At 32.5% G+C, this 20,404-nt stretch overlaps 5 protein-coding genes across 7 annotated transcripts in view; 2 read left to right on the top strand and 3 right to left on the bottom strand.

Annotated features, from left to right (window-relative positions):
- LOC108967959 (cytoplasmic protein NCK1) overlaps positions 1–8,785 on the bottom strand; it is a 30,564-nt gene extending 21,779 nt beyond the window's left edge. Inside the window, exon 1 of the mRNA XM_018931672.1 lies at positions 8,208–8,785. The gene's annotated coding sequence lies outside the window, so the exon portion shown is untranslated. The remainder of the gene's footprint in view (positions 1–8,207) is intronic.
- Positions 8,786–9,250: 465 nt separating this feature from the next.
- On the top strand, positions 9,251–11,295 carry LOC108967935 (Williams-Beuren syndrome chromosomal region 16 protein). Its single transcript, XM_018931641.1, has 2 exons — positions 9,251–9,575; positions 9,629–11,295. Exons 1-2 carry the CDS (start codon positions 9,476–9,478, stop codon positions 10,894–10,896), a joined length of 1,368 nt encoding a protein of 455 aa, XP_018787186.1. The 5' UTR covers positions 9,251–9,475; the 3' UTR covers positions 10,897–11,295.
- Positions 11,296–11,391: 96 nt separating this feature from the next.
- LOC108967946 (integral membrane protein 2B) lies at positions 11,392–15,044 on the bottom strand. 2 transcript variants are annotated; one of them, XM_018931650.1, is made up of 3 exons: positions 14,757–15,044; positions 12,873–13,566; positions 11,392–12,782 (listed from the first exon to the last, which is right to left on the bottom strand). In XM_018931650.1, exons 1-3 carry the CDS (start codon positions 14,880–14,882, stop codon positions 12,655–12,657), a joined length of 948 nt encoding a protein of 315 aa, XP_018787195.1. In that variant the 5' UTR covers positions 14,883–15,044; the 3' UTR covers positions 11,392–12,654. The 2 variants fall into 2 exon arrangements, with proteins under 2 accessions (XP_018787195.1, XP_018787203.1); XM_018931658.1 differs by having other exon boundaries at positions 12,655–12,782; positions 12,873–13,560; positions 14,757–14,882.
- A 2,258-nt stretch (positions 15,045–17,302) lies between these two features.
- Positions 17,303–18,607, top strand: LOC108967740 (post-GPI attachment to proteins factor 2). 2 transcript variants are annotated; one of them, XR_001993279.1, is made up of 3 exons: positions 17,303–18,088; positions 18,152–18,354; positions 18,391–18,607. XR_001993279.1 is itself a non-coding variant. In XM_018931352.1 (2 exons), the coding sequence occupies exons 1-2, from the start codon at positions 17,452–17,454 to the stop codon at positions 18,286–18,288; spliced, it is 774 nt and encodes a 257-aa protein (XP_018786897.1). In that variant the 5' UTR covers positions 17,303–17,451; the 3' UTR covers positions 18,289–18,607. The 2 variants fall into 2 exon arrangements, 1 of the variants encoding a protein (XP_018786897.1); XM_018931352.1 differs by having other exon boundaries at positions 18,152–18,607.
- LOC108967733 (peroxisome assembly protein 12) lies at positions 18,592–19,728 on the bottom strand. The gene has a single exon (XM_018931338.1). It carries the CDS (start codon positions 19,646–19,648, stop codon positions 18,761–18,763), a length of 888 nt encoding a protein of 295 aa, XP_018786883.1. The 5' UTR covers positions 19,649–19,728; the 3' UTR covers positions 18,592–18,760.
- Positions 19,729–20,404: the final 676 nt, after the last annotated feature.

Genomic DNA, 20,404 nt, shown 5'->3' on the forward strand with positions numbered 1-20,404 from the left:
TAGACATAGTTTATACAGCCCAACACCGTTTATGGGAGACGAAGTCGATAGCACAAATCTAGACCCAAGTAAATCTTAAAATCAAAACATAGGATCGGTCAGTATACACGCAGTCAACTATTTACATTTTTCCATCGTTTTTTAGAATGCTAGAAATAGTGAATGTCAATCAATAACTTTGGAGCACATGCGCCAGCTAGGATATCGCACTAACAACAAACAGCAGCAAGGAAACAACAAAAGCAATATAGCACCTTCTTAATTGCATGCACTATATATGTACGTGCTGCACATCATATGTAAATAGTTATGTGCATATGTTTGTATAGAGTAAATAAACGATTGCTGAGCATTGCCGCTGTTACTTAATTTATTTTTGCCACAGTAGCTCCTCATTTGGCGCTTCACCGACTGCACTTTATGGCCAATGAACTTCACTTTGAGGTTGATATTCATAGCACTTGCTTCCATGTAAATAATGACATGTACACAAACATGTGTGTATTTGTAGATATTTTTCTGGCTTTGTGTGAATATTATTCAAAGTGCTTGTTTCTAAGTTCTTGCATTGTTTGTATTTCGTTTTCGTCACTGTTTCGCTTTATGACCACACCATATCTTCATTAGTTGAAGTGAAGACCTTCAGGCCTTCAGCAAAAAGGCAACTACAGTCGTTGGCTTCTGGTACGTTACGGTAATATTTTCAGTACACAGTGTAGAGAAAATGTCGAATGACACAAAATCTGTGCCATGTTTCTGCTGAAGCAAGACGTGAATGGAAGACAACTACTTAAATTGTGGCTGGCACACCTTGAAAGAAAAAAACTAAGCATAATTTCGAATGTACATCCAAGTTTACGAGGTAGAAAAGTTGTAAGACCAAATGTCAACCCACAGTACTGAAATGGAAGATAGCAACGCATTGTGGAACTAGCGCTAGCCAAAACAGCACGTGAAGTTGGCTAAATTTAATTATAGGAAATAAAAGCAAATATTTTTTGCGGGCAGTATTTTCATTTGGCTGCATTGTTTTACAGAAAAAGAGGAAAATCACGTAAAATAAATTGAGTGCTGAAGAAATGGTAACATTCCATCATGCTGCCCTAAAGAAAGTCTTCCGTATAGTGATTTAAATACTGATGCACACGCAAATGAACATTTGTGATATWCTCACAGAATTTGATAATCAATTAAACTATTTTTTCGTTATCTTTCGGATTTTGAACAGCTTCTCACAATATTGCCAAAAAGTAGTAAACGTAGATAAAGAGCAGGATCACAAAACTTTTCATATTAATTGTAAACAAAGTATTTAAGCAAGGAATCGATGAAAGACTTCGAACAAGTAWGATAGGGCTAAGTTCGGGTGTTACCAAAAATGTTATACTCTTGCAACTTGCAGGAATCAAAGTCGGCTAAATTCCTTCATTATTCGATRAAATCGTAAATAAATTAATTTTGACATCTTCTTGACTTATATTGAAGGCCATAAACTAAGACTTAGTTTTATTGCTATATTTTATTTAGTTCGCATCAGCTAAAATTATATTATATGTATATATAATTGCGCTATTAACTCTACCGTTATATGACGATTGGGCGGGGTTATTATCCGATTTCATTCATTTTTACAATGTACCCGTGTACCAAATTTCACTAAGATATCTCAATTTTTACTCAAGTTATAGCTTGCACAGACAGATAGATGGACGGACGGTCAACAGATAGTCACCCAGATTTCAAATCAATTCGACGGGTCTGATCATTATATATATATATACATAAAATATACATATAACTTTATAACTATCTTAAATAGTTTTATTTGATAAAAACAACCGTTAGGTAAACAAACGTATTATTYTTCTTAGCAACATGTTGCAACATTATAAAAATTAATGCATTTATATGATTATCAAAAAACTATTATTAATAGAAGTCAATTTAAAGTGATTTTATTTTAGGTTAAATAATACATATACTGTGAATTTTCGATAATTATCATACCCTGATACAAGATATCATTTTCTCTTCAAGAAACTGCTCATTTGTCGGAACTGCCGATATCGGACCACTGTAACATATAACTGCCGTACAAACTGAACGTTTGGAATCAAATGCTTGTATGGACAACTTTCACATTTGACAAGATATATTCATATAATTTGGTATARATTATTTTTTAAGGCAACAATGTAATATCCGAAGAAATTTTTCAGATCGGATTACTATAGCATATAGCTACCATGGAAACTGGATGATCGGAATCAAATGTTTGCATTGGAAACTTCCTCATTTGACGATATATCTTCACGAAATTTGGTATGAGTTATTGTTTATAGAAATAATGAAATATCAGAAGAAATTGTTCAGATCGGCTCATTATAGCATATAGCTGTCATACAAACTGAACGATCAGAATCAATTTGGCGTGRATTACTGCTTAAGGTAACAATATAATATCCGAAAAAATTGTTCAGATCGGATTAATATAGCATATAGCTTCCATACAAACTGAGCACATAGTTACTAACATAAATGAATCTGTGAAGGGTATTTAGCTTCGGTGCAACAGAAGTTGACGTTTTTTCTTGCTTTTTGTTTTTTTTTTTTGTTTTTGTATATGTCGATAGTGGGTACATTTAAGAATAACATACTATAATTTTAAAAGAATATTTCAAATGTATATTATATTTTTAAGTTGTAGCCTCCTAAACTATAGCCGTCAAAATTCAACGTAGCCATTCAGTTTATTTTAAAATTACATTTTTAATTCCACTCCACACTTTTTTTAATTTATAAACAACAAAAACATGCATTTTTTTGACAATAATCAAATTTGTTTTAACGTCTGACATTTTCTTGAATTAAATTTAATTTCTTTTAACAATCGAGAGTCATTGCAGCAGTGAAAGACTTTTTTGGTGAAGTTAAAAATAGCGAGGAACTGTATAAAAATTATAAATTATTTATTTTRTTATTTATTTGTGTCTATTAATTTTAATTATTTGTGTATCAATATATACGCTTAACATTTGTAAACATTTCTTATTCATTACTAATTAATTATTCCTAAACGATTTTAATAAAATTATGAGGCGTATACCAGAAGCTAACAAGCCCCTAACTCTATGAAACGTCTTGTTGTATCTTTACCACATAAACAAACAGTATTTCCTTATCGGATTATGAATTATTAGACAAACAAAATAGTAAACGAAAAGCACTTTTTAAAATGTTCCCAAACCCCAACATTTGCTTAAAAACTACTACCTAGTATCTGAAATCCTCAGACTATTTTCGAATGTAAATATTTAATATTGGAAAAGCAAATTTGCTAAACTCTGTTTCCTCTATAATTGCGGCAGTCTGTAGAGTAGTTAAATTTTATATATTCTGAAACAATGACAACAAGTCAGATGAGTTACGAAGTAACAAAAACTAAAATTGATACCTGCGAGTATACTTATATATATAATATACATATGTATGTATGTAGCAGGTTAAAAAATAAACGTGGTATTACGAAAACAATAGTTAATATCCACAAAAACAAAATTGTATGCGTTTCTGTTGGCATACACCACTACASACATACAATATACATATGTATGATGTATACTGACTCACGTTCCTAAAATTTTTAAATATTCGGCACATTTACATAGGTAGAGGTAGAGGCTATGCATTGACATTTTGTTCTTGGAATTAATTTTTTACCGGCTTTGCTGCTGATTGCTTGTTGCCTAGCRCAAGGATATAGAACATAAAGTATTTATCTACGCTTATTGCGTTAGGGTGGCCATTATTTTTACAAGTATTATTAATATGAGAAAAACTTTTTATTAAAAATAACTTTATGAAGAATATATAACCATAACAAAATAACTTTCATTAACTAGTATTCTTCTTCTTCTTGATTGGCGTAGTCACCGCTTACGCAATTATAGCCGAGTAAACAACAGCGCGCAAGTCGTTTCTTCTTTTCGCTACGTGGCGCCAATTAGATATTCCAAGTGAAGCCAGATCCTTGAAAACAAATGCTGATCTTATTTGAAATAYAAGCTATGAAAAGCTCATATTTTTCACTGGCATTCACCAAAATCAATTTGTTTGCTATTGTTAGTGATGTAAAAATTTCGAATAGTTCGGAAGAGAGTTGTTGAGAGAAATGTCCTTTGCCGGTAATGGCTTGTCAACGTGTAAAATTATGTTATCAGACATTAGAATATCATTAGATTAGTAATCTTCAGGATTAAATATTTTTGGTTAATCAAAACTAAATAAATTTTCTATTATAATATTTTTCATAATTTTTTTTACGAAATCAACTAAAAAATTAAACTAAATCAAAACCGCTGGCATCATAACTCAACGACAACTGGACCGATCAACTTGAAAGTGAGTATTCTTAACTATATTTTTCCATTACATGACCTACTATGTTGTTGTTGTTGTTGTTGTTTTAACGGTTATCTAAACCCCCGTCGAGGTCATCTARCGGGAAGCCCAGTTAACGTGCTGTTTCGACGGGGTCGGACCAAAGGGAAGACGGTTCTCACCACGAAATAGCGCACCTATATTCGGGTGATATCTTGTAGGGTAACATGTAACTGGGGGGATGTATATATTACTATGCCCTGACATTCTAGAGTAGTATCCCTGCGGTCGACGTCCTCATTGATTAGACGATACTGCACGGAGTTGTGCAATATGAAGGCTAGGCCGCCACCATTATCTCGCTCGCGATCTTTATGYAAAACGTTGAAACCGGTACAACTCAGAAGATTTGAGCGGCTGTTTAACTTGGTTTCCTGGACCGCAGCTATCAATACGCGTTCCCGATTCATAAGTGCAACTATCTCCTCGATCTTGCTCTGGAGTCCATTGCAGTTAATTGGAGTATTCGGGTTTGTCGCAGGTGTCCGTGAATGATCCTAGGGGTGAGGGAGTGACGTGAAGGTGGTGATTGTTGCAGCTGCAGAACCCGCAGGGGCGGTGGAGTGTTTGTTGGCGACGCCACTGTAGTGTGTTGCGGGGGCAGACTCCTGCCGCATGGGGAAACGTAGCATTCACTCCACTTACGTGTGGTGCGCAAGCCGGAACACGCCGAGAAGTGACACCAGCTAGTGCAGAAATTACACTTGACTGATGTAACATTCGGACGTCTGACGGTCTGACGCACGGAACAGACTGTGCGAGAAACCAAGAGTTGCTGATTGGTTCTTTTTATTCGTATGCGCATTTATATTAGAATTCAATAATAATTGTATAGATGGGCCTTTTCAAAATAATCTATTTTTGGGATAATAATTGTGTTTCTTTTCAGGGAATTTTAAGTGGTGTTTTTTGTCTAAGTTTTGCTAGTTTCAGATATGGACCGTTCCTTCGCACCCTTTGAACATTGTGTAAGCTTATCCTTTAACACCAGCATTGGCTCACAACTTAATAGTCGATTTTTGAGATCTAACTGTCAAAGTTGCTCTCTTGTAAACATCTGAAATCAATTTATTGCTACCGCCACTTTTGTGGGCGGCCACAGGTGCCCCTTCCTAATGCAATAATCAGCAATGTGTTGCCAAATTGCTAATTGCAATTCAACGGTGGATTAGTACCGAGCAAATATTTTTTATTTCTATTTCATTTTCTCGCGAATCTAGTGTTCTCTCCTGCTTCAACACTCATCCCTGCTTAAAGACTAGTTCCAGTGGCATAGTTGACTACAACCCCAAAACTATTGATTAGATTTTTATTTTAATTTTAAATTATTAACTACTAGTACTAAATACGCATCTTAAAAAAAAAAACAATCGACTAATACTGTCGCGCACATATAAATATTTTCTACTATATTTAAAATAAATCCACAAAAGCTACTGCAAATAAAAAAAATCTATCGATTAACTGTACAGAATTACCAGAATCTATGAAAACAAGTGAACAGTTAGAGAAATAAAGTTAAAACACAAAATATGTGTGCAAATATAATTTCTTTACTTAGATTCATATATCAACAACCAATTGTCCCAATTTTTCAAGTACTTTTGCACTAGTCGAATGTCAGATATATAGATCAATCACTACAATTCTGCTAATAATTTTTTATTAAAATTAGCAAAAATATGGTACTAATAAGCGCCGTGGTAGAAAAAACCAAAAAAAAAATATTATAGATGCAAACATCAAATTAAACGCCGTGTACTCATTGATTAAATGAATTGTTCGTAAGAATAATGAGAATTTCTATGGTACCACATCCAGACCTTAAGACAAAAATACAACAATGCAACTCTTGCTAAAAGATCTTTAAAATCCGCCAAAATTCCGCTTTTGGGGTGGTCTGCAAAAAGTCCATGTTTACACCTTATGTGGTGACGCCACAAATTAAAAATGGCAAAACAGGGGGAATGWGCTTCAATCGGCACATAAAATTTAAATCTTTGGTTAAATCAATGTCATTACGAGTCAACAATGTGAAAATCTATAATGGGAATCATCATACTTATTAACAGCCTTAATTCTTCAAAACATTTGAAGAAAATTACTATATTTTTAATATTCACAAATATAAATTTTAATTTTAAGGATACATTTACTTTTTAATTTTATTGAATCAGAGTTTATTTTTGCTATGGGCAAAAATTTGAGAACACCGAATCTTATTCGAAATCTTTATACAATAATATAATATTTTTTTATTTTATATTTTTTTTATAATGTCTTAGAAACTTTCGAAAAATTTATGTATTTATTGAGAAACCTGTCAAAAATTAGGTAATAAGAGGTCTGCATAAAATATATCTAACTGTAATCTACACAGAGATGCTGAATATTAGTCAATGCATTAACTGACATGGGAAGTACCAAAGGCATGAGAAATAATTCCTGTACCATATATACATATGTATTTACATATATATGTACATGGAAATAGGTTTGCATTGAATAAGAATAGTATGTAAACATTGATTTAAAGAAAGTGCCTTGCTGGTGGTGTGTTGAGGGTATCACCTTACATTACCAGGAGTAAAGTGGTGCTTTACTTTTTGGGTATAGTACGGCAGACATAGCCATGTACACTGCCGATTTCCCCCTTTTTGAAAATATATGGCAAAGGTTAAGTCATTGGTACAAAGGTAATGCAGGACAAATGAATTATCATTTGTCAAACCACCATAAACTTATATCATTTTATAAATACGTCTTCATTTTACATAAAATTGTATGTATAAAAGTCTATAACTTTGCTATTATACTAACACGAAATTAAGAAATATTAAAAAAAGCGAAAACCATACCCCACAAATTTTGATACACATCAGAACCTTATTAAAAAATTAATGTTGTTAATATACACCTTTTCTTTAAAATATCGGCACCTACCTTATGTATCTAACACGCCCAATTTTTACTTTGAACATATGGATAAAAAACATATTGTTTATTAAATATCCTTTAAACATATGTATATATGCATATATATATATATGTGTAAGAAACCTTTGCAACTTTTTTAAAGGTAGAATGTGGGAAGACGCGAAAACAAGAGAGGTGAATATGGAAACTCCCATCCGAAGTCGGAAAAATAATGCTCTCATATGCAAAAGAGAAACTATTTAAGGGATGAAACAAATATTAGTAATGTCAGAACAGTATAAAACATTAATTGTGTTTTCCTATTACGAATATAAGTTTGTAAGTCATTATAAACCATTTTTAAAAATATTTAATTGAAAAATAGTTTAGATTAATTATTATTTACCATTAATTCGGAGACACCAGTTTACACATTAAGTGGTGAATTTAAATATTTCTTGAGAATTCCAATCATAGGAATTGTATTCCTAATCTCTTAAAACCGAAAACATACCGAATGAGCCTATACGGATTTCCACCCTATCTATTATCCACCCACCACCAATGTATATGTTGATACGGAAAAACGTAACAGGAAGGCCAAACGTATGGCAAAGGAAACATTTTCAAAATTCTTGTATCTATGTACATAAAAATGTAGATTCCCAGCCAAATATTTGGGTTTATTGGCGAAGGACTCTTTTATCTATAGGTAGGAAGACCCCTTCTATATTGAGTGGAGAGTACGAACAAGCACAATTGTGGGACAGAAGCGCATATTGCACATGAGCGAATGTGTACAGAGTATGAAAGAGGAGCAAAAAGTAGAATGAATTTTTGTGTGTACCTACCGGAGACGATTTTCGGTTTTTATCGAAAAGCAAATTCGCACAGCCCCAGCCTTTTAATGCAATAACATTACGCCGATATGCCAAAAATTATTGTTGTTAATCCAGATATATTGTCCTAGAAATTGTTTCAATAAAATTTGAATGAACTCTATTCATGTATTCGTTTAAACGCTCGGTACTTGGTACACTATTTAAGGGCGGCGCTCGTTAATTATAACAAATTTTTCACCGAGTAGAAAAAATCGGCGAATTGACTTTTACCGGTATAATAGAAAATTATTAGTTTAACACTTAAGCACGGTATTTATCATTATTTTTTTATATTTATTTAATATTGATTTGTATAGTAATAAATCTGCTTCATTGAAATTTTCACTTGGTGACTTGGACCATATACTCCTTTAAAAATTGGATATATGCACTTTTCATATCATTGAATACTTCTATATTATATGAGCCTTAACAAATTCACTGTAAGTATTTCAAATATTTTTAATTATATCAAAATTTTCACTGGTTCACAATTTTTCTCCGACACTTTGACACTCCGACAACTTCGTTCCAGCAACTCTTTTTTCATCGCCATCTGTCTGCGACCTGAACCAGAGTTTCCGCGTAAACATTTTCTATTTGTCAATAGTGTTACCAAGCCAATCATTTTCATAAGCTCTTATTGTGAATTAAGAATAATATGTTATTACCATAAAAATGTAGATGGCGCTGTATTTCAAGCAACGACTTTTTACAGTAGATGGGAATAATGGGACAATTTTATATATATTATATATTTAAGACTTTTTTCCCCCAAACACCTATAGATAAGAAAAACGATGATTGGATTCTTCGTAATAAATATAATGATATTCAGATATTTGTATTTGACAATGCTCGCAATATAAATATTTTAGAAAGTTATGTTCTTATTGCAATTGTCTTAACGTAAGATATATCTCTAGATTACTTGCATCAGTTGAATGGTACAAATTATAATTAATTCTGTAATGTATGTACATGCATTTAAATAACAGCTCTTACGTATTTTTGTGTGAGTTTCATATGTATAAAAGTTACTTTATWTAAATTTTACTATATACGAAACCGACAAGGAACCACCTTAATATGCGTACGTATGTACACAATCTCATGCATGCCCAGGAMAGCTGTTTACTTGAAACAGCTGTGAATAACTAATTCTAATTAGATTTTTCGTGGGGTTCGTCCTCGTTTTTTCAATTTCATAATAAATAATCCTCAAATCGATTGCAAAAATGCTCCGAAGCTTTAAAAGGATTTATCGTCTGTCAGAACGTCAGTATACCACTAAAGCAAAGCGGAGCGTCTTAATGCAAGATAAATCAAAGGTTTTGGGTAAGTAAAAWGGTTTCTGGCGTAAAATATATAACAGCTAACTTGTTTTACAGCTTTCACCCCTAAAGTGTCGGATACAAAACAGCGTCGAGTTTATGTTTGGGGTTTTCAGGAGACTGGTGCTCTGGGTCTTCAAACTAACATCCGAAAATCCAAAGAACGCTACACAGAAATGGTCCACCATCCAACACGAATGCAGTTTTCAGTTAACACAGATGTCATAGACATTGCGGCCGGCTATGGGTTCTCTGCCTTTGCAGTTCAACGATCCGATGGTCAGACTCTTTTTGGCTCTGGATTAAATACTGATTCACAGTTAGGATTTCAAGTTAAGGGTAGCTTAAAAGAGCCATCTAAATTAGATGTAATAATCTATCCTACCGCCATAAACCTTCCCAGGCTCGAAAATGAAACTGACGCAGATATGCAAGTGCGCTGTATGTCGGCTGGGCGCGCTCATTTGGTCGTAATTACACAAAATGGAACCATTTTTACTATGGGTAATAATTCATATGGCCAGTGCGGACGACCTATAATCGAAAATGAAGACTATCGTGGTAGCGCGCTTATACATCGAATATCAGAAAAGGAAATTTGTAAACCAAATGATGAAATTATTTCTGTAGAATGTGGTCAAGATCACACTATGTTCGTAACTAAACTGGGTTGTGTATACACTTGTGGGTGGGGTGCAGATGGTCAAACAGGAAAAGGACATTACAATACAAGCGGTGAAATTGAATTAGCCAAAGGTGAAATTGTTGATCAACGCATAACAAAGTTAGCATGCGCATCAGATTGTGTTTTGGCTTTAAACGACAAAGGTGAAGTATTTGGATGGGGAAATTCTGAATATGGCCAACTAGATAGTAGTGAAAATGCCGATACCCAAGTCAATACACCTCGCGCATTATCCTTAACTAAAGGCATTGGTAAGATTAAAGATATAGCAGCAGGTGGATCGTTTTGCATGCTATTAAATGAGGATGGACTTGTGTATACCTGGGGTTACGGTATACTAGGATTTGGTCCTCGAGTGGAGCAAACTTCGAAACCACAACAATTATTGCCTCCTTTGTTCGGCCGCAATGACTTCAGTGACAAAACTCATGTGACATCAATTGGGTGTGGCGTGTTTCATATGGGTGCGATAAACTCAGACGGTGATCTCTTTATGTGGGGTAAGAATCGTTTCGGCCATCTAGGCTTAGGCCATAAAAAAGATCAATTTTTCCCCTTCAAAACAGCAGTGAACGGCAAAGTAATAAAAGTTGCTTTTGGAGTGGATCACACACTGGCGCTGTGTCGGCCTTTTATTTAAATATTATTTCTGTTAGTAAGGCTGTATACATGTATAATAATTGCATATTAAGTAGTTTTAAGTAAACAGCAAAATAAATAAATCAAAAAAACTTTGAATGTCTCAGTTCTTCAAACGTTTCAAGACACATCAAAGTAATTACGAACATACAGGAGATGGATGCCGGAAAGTGACCGCATATGTACTGGGTTCTGGGCTAAAAGAGCATTCTGGGAAAGAATAAAGTTTATGAGCTTTTCAAATGTCATTCGTCGGGTACAGAATATATGTAAGTAAAGCGCTTTTAAAGTTCGCAAAAGTGGTAACGTCCGGTAATTCGAATGCTTCAGTTCGAATTATACTGAACCTCCATCTGGCATAAGACCCATACCCATTACGAGACAACCGGGTACTATAAGTTAACCTAATTACGGACATCGCTACAAGGAGGAGAAAACTGACAGTAAAACTGCAAATTCGATGATGCAGTAATTTGAGAAATTGAAACAAAAGGAATAAGACTGAAGGTGATTTTCCTTTATTAACATTATATTTTAACATTGAAAATTTGATTTATTGTATTCTTTGTTGTTATTAAATATCGAATCAATCGTAAAAAGCAATTATGTTGATATGTTCAAAATTGAAATTGACCAACTTATTTTTTCTGTTGAAAATAGAGAGTGCTTTCTTTAGTTATAGTTGCAAACGATTCAAAACATTGCAATCATAAGTTTACATTATAAAATATATAGAGGGGTACTTTTCAAATTATATAAAATGGAACTAGTGCATCACATTCGATAACAATACAATACTTTTATAAATTATGTAAAATAATTTGTGTTTTAAAATTGGCCAATAAAATATGAATATATTGATAGTTATTATAGTACATTGGAATATATAAAGTATGTTACTACATAAAAGMATTTGTAAAGTTGTAATAGGAAATTATTATAATGTATAAATTGTGTGACATTGTAGTTCATTATTGATTTTTATACCGTAGTCATATTGAAGATTATCGAAATTTTCTTAACAACGTGCCACCACCTGATACCAACAGAAGTTAGTTCTGCCACACTTCTAGTTCATGACATACATACAGATGCCTGATGAGCTATACATTTATTTTAGCACGTTTTTAATATTTGTCACAATTAATTTTCTTTTAGGTACGCAATTGTTTCTTATGCACAATAATTGATAATATTTCGGGTTCTTTAAAATACGTATGTTCAATTTGTTTGTCATTAAACTTTAATTTTGTTTTTGTTGTATTTGTTAACCATGCTTGATCGTTTAACTTGATGCATTTTTGATTATTTCGAATTTATTTTTAAAAAAATATACGCAAGTGAATAAAATTATGTCGGAAGTAAAGTTTATAAAATACAAATTTGAATCAATTGGAAATATTATGGTAAATTTACAATACATGTTTGAAGTAATAATAAAGTTAATACAAATCGATAAACTCCAATTTTCTAATAATAATTTCGAAATAATAAAAAAATCGAATACATATATTAATACAATATTTCGTAATTTTCCAAATACSCTTCATACAATAATTTGCTAGGAATATATAAGGTAAGGGTAATGCAGTCGTTAATTATATAAAAAAAAAAATTTTTTTGTTGTCGGTTAATAAATTTGAATACAGCCGCTAATTTATCAACATCAAGTTTTGCAATCATACAAACTACATCCTACAAAAATGCTTGAGAGCACCGCAATTAATGTATACGATTTCTAAACAATATTTGAATGATTTTACTGCTGTTTCCGTTCAAATTCCTCTATATCATTCATATTTATCAAATTAAATTCAACCACACCTTTGCCCATGAATTCAGTGAACCTGTCAGTTTCWGCCACAGGAATAGCTTCACGTTTAAATACTGAAAATTACATAAATTTAAGAGTTTGTGTTTATTTACATATATTGTGACTTAATGAAAGTAATAACTAAAATTAGCAATTATACTAACCTCCTGAAACGTAGTTCTCCAACATGTAAACTCTCATATCATAGCATTCGTTAGCAATTCTCTCTGAGATCATTGAGAGATCAGTTACAGGCGGGGTAACTACACGCATATTGCGACGAACGCGATCAGTGTCGATGTTATAGTATCCTGAACCCATCTTTTGCATTAAATCTACAAAACTCTTTGGTGGTAATGTGGTGTCACGGTCAAGTGGCATTATGAAGCAACGATTTGCAGTGGTATCAATAATTGCCGATTGATTCTTTTTAAAATCATGCATAAAACGTCCCCGCCGTCCATCTTTGAAATCGGGTACATCAATTTTTGCGAAACTTTCTGAATCGCTCATATCCACATCGATTTCCTCACGGAAGAAATCATCACTCAAGTCGTTATTGCCGTTGTAGTTTGTAAAACGCGAAAAAAGGTTACGCCAATCTAGCTCATCACGTTCCTCATACAGACGCGGTATAGTTATATTACCAGTCTGCATATATGGAATGTCGCAAAGTGCACGGTAATGTAAATTTGAAGTAGTGGGTGCATAAGCGCGATATAGAGTAAATCCACCAAGTAGGCCCATCATCATGACTACGACAGCAATTAGAAATAACAACACGGTTTTGATGCATGAAGGTGGGCGATTGAAAACCATAGATTCGCCATCTATGTCACCCTGATAGCGAGCCTGGGTCAATAATATATATAAACATTTTTATTATTCGTTTGATTACATTGAGCATAAATAGTCCATATTTTTTTATTAGCAGTYTCTCTTTTGAATTAATTTTTTTTATTTTACTTTCTGGATTCCAAAACAATATGTCAGCTTACCATTTTTCTATGAAAACATACCAAACGTGGGAACGGCTACGCTTTTAACTAGAACAGGCTTTTGAAATATATAATATAGTATGTAAAAAACACAAATGATAGCAAAAGGTACAAAAGTTCAGAACCACCATTTTTTTAAGCTGACTTCTACATAATAAACTTCTTATTAATATACAAGGGAGAGAAAGCATTTTGCTTATGGAAGTGGAAGTTGCTTACTCATGACCATAACAATTACACACATTTATAAATAATACAGATAACTTTACACGTCGAATGCCGTTGATTGGAGCAAGTGCTTAGCTGGAGAAATATGTCTGGCCGAGATATTTTTTATTGACTCATTCTTACTTCTACGCTGTTTTTATTATATATGAATATTTCTAATTAATTTGAAATATTGGGAATGCCGTTTCACATCCGAAGATGTAGAGAATAGTATGTGCGTATATATGTATATATACAAATAAATGTTTGTATAAAATATGACCAAGAATTCAACTAATAACTCGCATATATGAAAATTTCACGAACGAAAAACAAAAATAATCTTTGTATAATATATTAGGAACAATATAATTGCATACATTGTGCATTGATATTATTCACAGAGCAGTTTTTTATTGCCAATGTACTCCACATATTTTAAGAAACTCTAAGGATTTCTCTAAAATATTTGATTAATTTGAGAATCTTAGTGCACATTCATGTTGTTAAAGGTAAATTTATATATTTTTTCTTATATTAGGAAAATCAATAAGTGTCCTTACTATAAAGGACAAAGTTTCAACTACAATATGCACATAACTATATATTGAATCAAATGAACTTCAGTGCCGTACACCGTTATGTTGTTGTTTACTTACAAATACGATAATTGGAAGGTTAACCCTTTTGTTTGTTGTATAATACAAAGTTGAAAATACAAACTTATTTCTTGTCCAGCCCTTTACATACATACACATGCATAGCATTCTAAATCACACATTTTTTACTTAGCTGTAATTTACCGAAACGTACAAAATATGACAAAAGAGTAATAAAACTTACTCCCAAAAGATTTCCGTGTGCAGCACCTCCTCGGAATGATGATGCATCATCATGGCCACCCAAAGCCAATGGTAGTGGTACCTTCTCCCCTTTTTTCTCATTAGATGGTTTCGTTAAAATAGTCATCTTTTCCGTAGCTTATAGCAGCCTAACGTCTTTAAATTTTAATAGAATGTTATACAATAATTCTTTTTTCCCAAAATTTTAATTTAAATTATATCCAGTACTTTTTCTCAAAGTATTTTTGCGTTCTAAATTCTTTTCTCTCTGCAACGAAAATATGAATACAGAGAAAAGCAAAACATAAAAAGAATCATGAAAACGATAATAATTCCAACAGTGTAGGGTTGCTTTTCAAACTTAAAATTTGCCTTGTCTCTAAAACTTTTTTATAATCTACCATTCAATGAAGCAATTATATTCGCATAATTACAGGTTTACCGTGCGATTCTCTACTGTGATACAGTATCAAGTCTTACCGAACGTTTCTATACTGTGATACAGTCACAAGTTTCTACAATTGAGATTTTAAACTAGGGACAATTTTTGTGACGTGAGACGGTTTTGTAATTCAGTAACACAACAGTCACAAATATCTCTCAATTGAAAACTAACAGATCTAATCATGATTTATGTATTTAAACTTGAATGAAAGTTATAAATATGTCGATAACAAATATTAAACTTTATATAGCATAGTCAAAATGCATAATTACTAAAAAAAAATAAAATATATTTTGCGTTTGTTTCCGAATATATACGAAATTTATGTAAATTGATTAATTTTTAACTTTTTCGTTCTTATAAAAAAGACAATAGCTTATTATCTATGATGATCTCTATTCGGTATATTCAAAATGACAAACAACACTATCAGGTCACAAATTTGAGACAATATTTTGTGACTAAAGATAAGAGACTGTGTTGTGAATAGCAACTGCTCACAAATTGAGGCTTTACCTCAAAATTGAGACATTTTGGCCAYAATGGAAAATGTTATAAAAACCGCTAATTTTGAGGTGCTCTCACACACAGATTTATAAAACATCTATTTTTGACAATAAAATATTTACAGATTGTAAAAGTCCTTTTTTTTTAATATTTTCCAAGTAGCTTATGGTTTGGGAAGCCTATTGCCAGGCGATTTCATGTTGTTTAAACTTTTTTTCTCTCGCTAGGTTAATGTGAAAAATTTTCCTAGTAACAAACAGATATCGCTAAATAAGGTTCGAATGGGGAAATTTCAATTAGATTAGCTTCAAATCCCCTTAGAGACGAYGAGATTAGCAAGAGGCATTTTTGTATGGGGAAATCTTGCTTAAGATTATCTCAATAATCTACTAAATGTCCTAAGTTTCCTGATTAAGTTTCGGCCGGAACATGGTAATAGTGAATAGATGTTATCTAACCTATTAAAAATTTTGATCGGAAGATGGTATTACAGATTTATGAGATACATTCATACTTTAAACCTTTTAAGGGGACGACCTGCCCAAGTCTTTTTATGTTTCAGCCCACAGCTGTTTCTCACGTCTGTGATGCTAATAAAACATAATATTATTCTCCTGATTTTATAAAGGAACATATGTGTAAAGTTTCATGACGATACTTCAATTTTTACACCCAGTATATACAGTATTTATATATATACATATGTATGTATAACCGTGCGATTCTGTACGGTGATACAGTATCAAGTCTCTAAATTTGATAGAGAAAATTTTTGAGGCTTGAGACGATTTTGCTATTCTGTAAGTGGCAGTCACAAAATCTATTACATTTAATAATTCAGAGATGCTTTTAAACTTGGATGAAAATAAATATGTCGATAACAAAAATTAAATTTTCTATAACATAGTCAAAAAAGGTAATTATCAATCAAAATAAAATTATATGTTGATTTGGTTTCATAATATTTTCGAAATTTTTGTAAAAATGATTTATTTTTAACCTTTTTGTGTTTGGGTTGCTTAAAAAATATAAAAAAATGACAATCGATTAATATTAATGATGATCTCTGCTCAGTATATTCAAAATGGCTGACAAGAGTTCTTTTTGCTTTTGTGACTTGCTAACTACCAGGTCTCAAATTTGAGGCAATATTTTGAGGCTAAAGATAGAGACTTTTTATTGAATAGTAACTAGTCACAAATTGAGATTTTACCAMAAAATGTCTCAAATAGAGATTAGAGYCTGCTTACAGAATCCCGCTATAACTCTCTACTTATCTCGATTAGTTTTAGGCGATAAAAATAGTAGTTAGCTAAACATTGCTATTATAAATTAGAACAACATTTTGTGAGAGTACATAAACGATATTTTAACGTAAATTGTATACTTTAAAATATTTGCTACTGTCTTTTTAGTTATATGCCGCGGGTTAACTTTGAACTTTTACGATTAAATATAAAGAAAATAAATTTGGACCTAAAATTCGTTAATAACAATGTCGATTAGTTTTGGATGATAAATATATCGAATTGTATGGTCGATATATCTTTCCATATTTATTGTTTTTGTTTACCAAAATCAATAAATAAGTTGTCAAACTCCACAGCTGATTTGGGTGCTAGCTCAGGTCGATTTAAGTAAAAATGTCTTCATATTGAGGGCGTGAAATAAATAGGGAGTTAATATATTCATAAACGATGTTAAGTATTAAGTAGACGAAACTGTGACAAACCTATTTTAAGATATGTTACCAACATTAACCACATATACCCGACTGGATGGTCCGAAACCTTTATTCCGCGTTCCTTTTGGAAGAATTGCATTTGCAGTTGTGAGTCTGCCACTTGGCAGTTTTGCATTTTGTGTAATTTGGTCGTTAATCTTTGAATTTGAACGTTCAACTTCAACGCACTGTGATGTACCTAATTATTTACCCTCCATATCGGCAGCCATTGGAAATTATGAACCACAAAAAACCGTTTGGCGCTTAGCGATTACAATGCAGTTACCTTTTCGAATAGCTGTTGTCAAAATGTACATGCAATACTATAAGGATACAATAAGGCGTAATCGACGTGTATATGCTATTTTAGCATGTTTGTTAAATATGGTGGAGAATTTTGCGCTCCTAAGTTTGTCATTGTGGACATCGTTAGATAATTATCCGATACATCGAAATTCTTTCGTTGTTTTTATTGCCTGCAGTGAGATGTATATGCTTATATCTTACTTTCTAAACAAGAATGGACGTAAGATATCGCTCTTGCCAATGGAAGAGAAATCATTGTTGTACAAAAGAAATTTGTTTGTAACAAATGTAACAGCTTTTATTTTGGCTGGTTACTGCTTCTTGCGGCATAATTCCTCTTGTGAGCCGGGCGGTAAGTTCTAATTTAAATGAAATGTCATCAAATAATAAATGTAATTTGTATTTTCTTATATAGTTTACACGTTTTTTGCGCTTTTCGAGTATGTCGTTGTCCTTACGAATATGGCCTACCATATGACTGCATACTGGGATTTCCATGCTATGCATATTACTTTTGACTGGGAACGAGGGCTTTACTTATCTCAATTTTAATTAATTGTATTAATTGCAATATTATATGTTTTTTTACTCCAGCACCTTAAGTGCAAGTAAACATATGTGGTGTATACGCATATATAGTACATATATGCATATATTAAGTCAAAAGATTACTTAACTTTACTTTAATGAAAAACTTATTTTTACACAATCGTTAGTAGCGAGTTTAAATAATAAACGAATTAACGCACGCTCAAAACAGTGCACATGCATATGTACGTGCTTTGTATGTTATATTTTGCTCAAAATAMTTTTAGTGCTAAAATCATATAAGTAGATAGCAATAATAAATCTATCTGAGATATTAGATATACTTTATTGTTTTTAATTTTGAGAAAACATTGTAGGTAAATACTAACCAAAGCCATAAAAACAGTAACAAAGTCTAAGTCTAAAGTCTACTGTATATCAAATGTATAGCTTAAACAAACTTATTAATGAGTGATTGGCAATAGAGGATTCAATATCATGTTTCATAAATTCGAACTAAATCATCCAGTGTGATTTTGTATCCAGTAACTGGGCAAGTAGAACGTTCTTTTAAGTGGAAAATTATGCATTTCCAGCAGTACACATATCCAGATATGCTGCACGCGGTAGGTGTTTGAATTTTCATGAGACATACCGGGCAATCACCCTTTGGTGGAATATTCTCTTTGGACATGTCAGTTTTATTTTTAAATGGCATTGGATTTTTCAAGGTTCCTCCTACTTTACGGCGCTGATCATTAGAATACCACCATTGAATGAATTGGAGAAAGAAAGCAAAAACTTCGAGTAACTTGAGAAACACATAGGTGATCTTATCGTCTTTTGGTGGTTCGTTAGGATACCTCAATGATAAATTTAATGCTCGAAAGATAGGAGAGTGGCTTCTGGCATACTTTATTAAATATAAGAAGGTGTGTATTGCTTTAGAAGCATGGTACGCACGCAAAACATTCAGCATATGTCGTTCCCAAATTGAAATGTCTTCGTGATGAGCGCTGCGTGTTTTTAAATTCCGCTCTAAGACTGGCATTAAYGTTAAGATACTGGCAGATATCAGTTTCTGCTGTCGTGTCATCAATTCACCTGATGTCATTCCTGTTCGTTGCAAACCATAGAAACTTTCTCCAAATGAAGCGTTTCTATTGCGCAAATATAAATATTGTAGTACCCATGTCAATATGGGAGACACCTCTCCTTTTAACCTGTATGCACCTAAAAGCTTAAAGTCCACTCCAAGATTAAGATAATCAAATATTTTACCAAGTGCAGGATAGATAAGAGAATCTAGAGTTTCAGCGGCACTTATCTCAAATACTGAAGGAATATTTTGTAAATTTTGTCGTAAATTAGCACTCTCTGACATTTTAATTGCTTAAATGTTTATTTATAAATATATTGGAACTTCAGTTCAACCATTTCTTATCAAAAACAACAGCTGAGCTTGAGAAATGAATTTAGCGATAACATACAAATAATCATATGCCTACACGTTATTCTAAACATATTTCATTACTAAAAGAACAAACTTTCTTGAGATAAATGTTTGACTCCATGACCATGTAATATCCTCAGAGGGAAAACTTTGCTGATTGCTTTTTTGTGGTTCACACAGTTGTTTAGCTAAATTGTAGCAATTATCTCAGAAAATCCAATTAAGGGTCACACATAAATTTGATTTGCACCTTCTCGTTCTTTCGCGTTAACAAGTGTCACTTTATTACGAAGGTAACATTTTCCCATTTGTGTGAAAAAATTTTTATGAGGTAAAAAAATGTTAATTTTTGCTCTTTCAAATTTAAACTACAAATTTGAAGCCCAAAACTAACGCAATTGAATAGTTGGTTGTTTACCTTGTTATTTAGATTATTATATATATTTGTAAATGATATAATAATTTGCTAGCCAAACACATTTATGAAACTAGTAAAAAATTAATTTATTTGTAGATTTGTAATTGAGAATTTTCGGCAACGTGCTGTGCTACCTAACTTGGGAGTGGGTAAAATTCAAATTTTCGGACTCACCACGAAAAAAGCTAAACTTCGCTTTAGCACACAGCCGAAGTGTTGAAATTTAAACGATAAAATAATTCATATATCGTTTGATAAAAACCGATATC

Source organism: Bactrocera latifrons, unplaced genomic scaffold, assembly GCF_001853355.1.
Source record: "Bactrocera latifrons isolate USDA-ARS-PBARC rearing strain unplaced genomic scaffold, ASM185335v1 scaffold_101, whole genome shotgun sequence".
In the NCBI taxonomy this organism is placed as follows: domain Eukaryota; kingdom Metazoa; phylum Arthropoda; class Insecta; order Diptera; family Tephritidae; genus Bactrocera; species Bactrocera latifrons.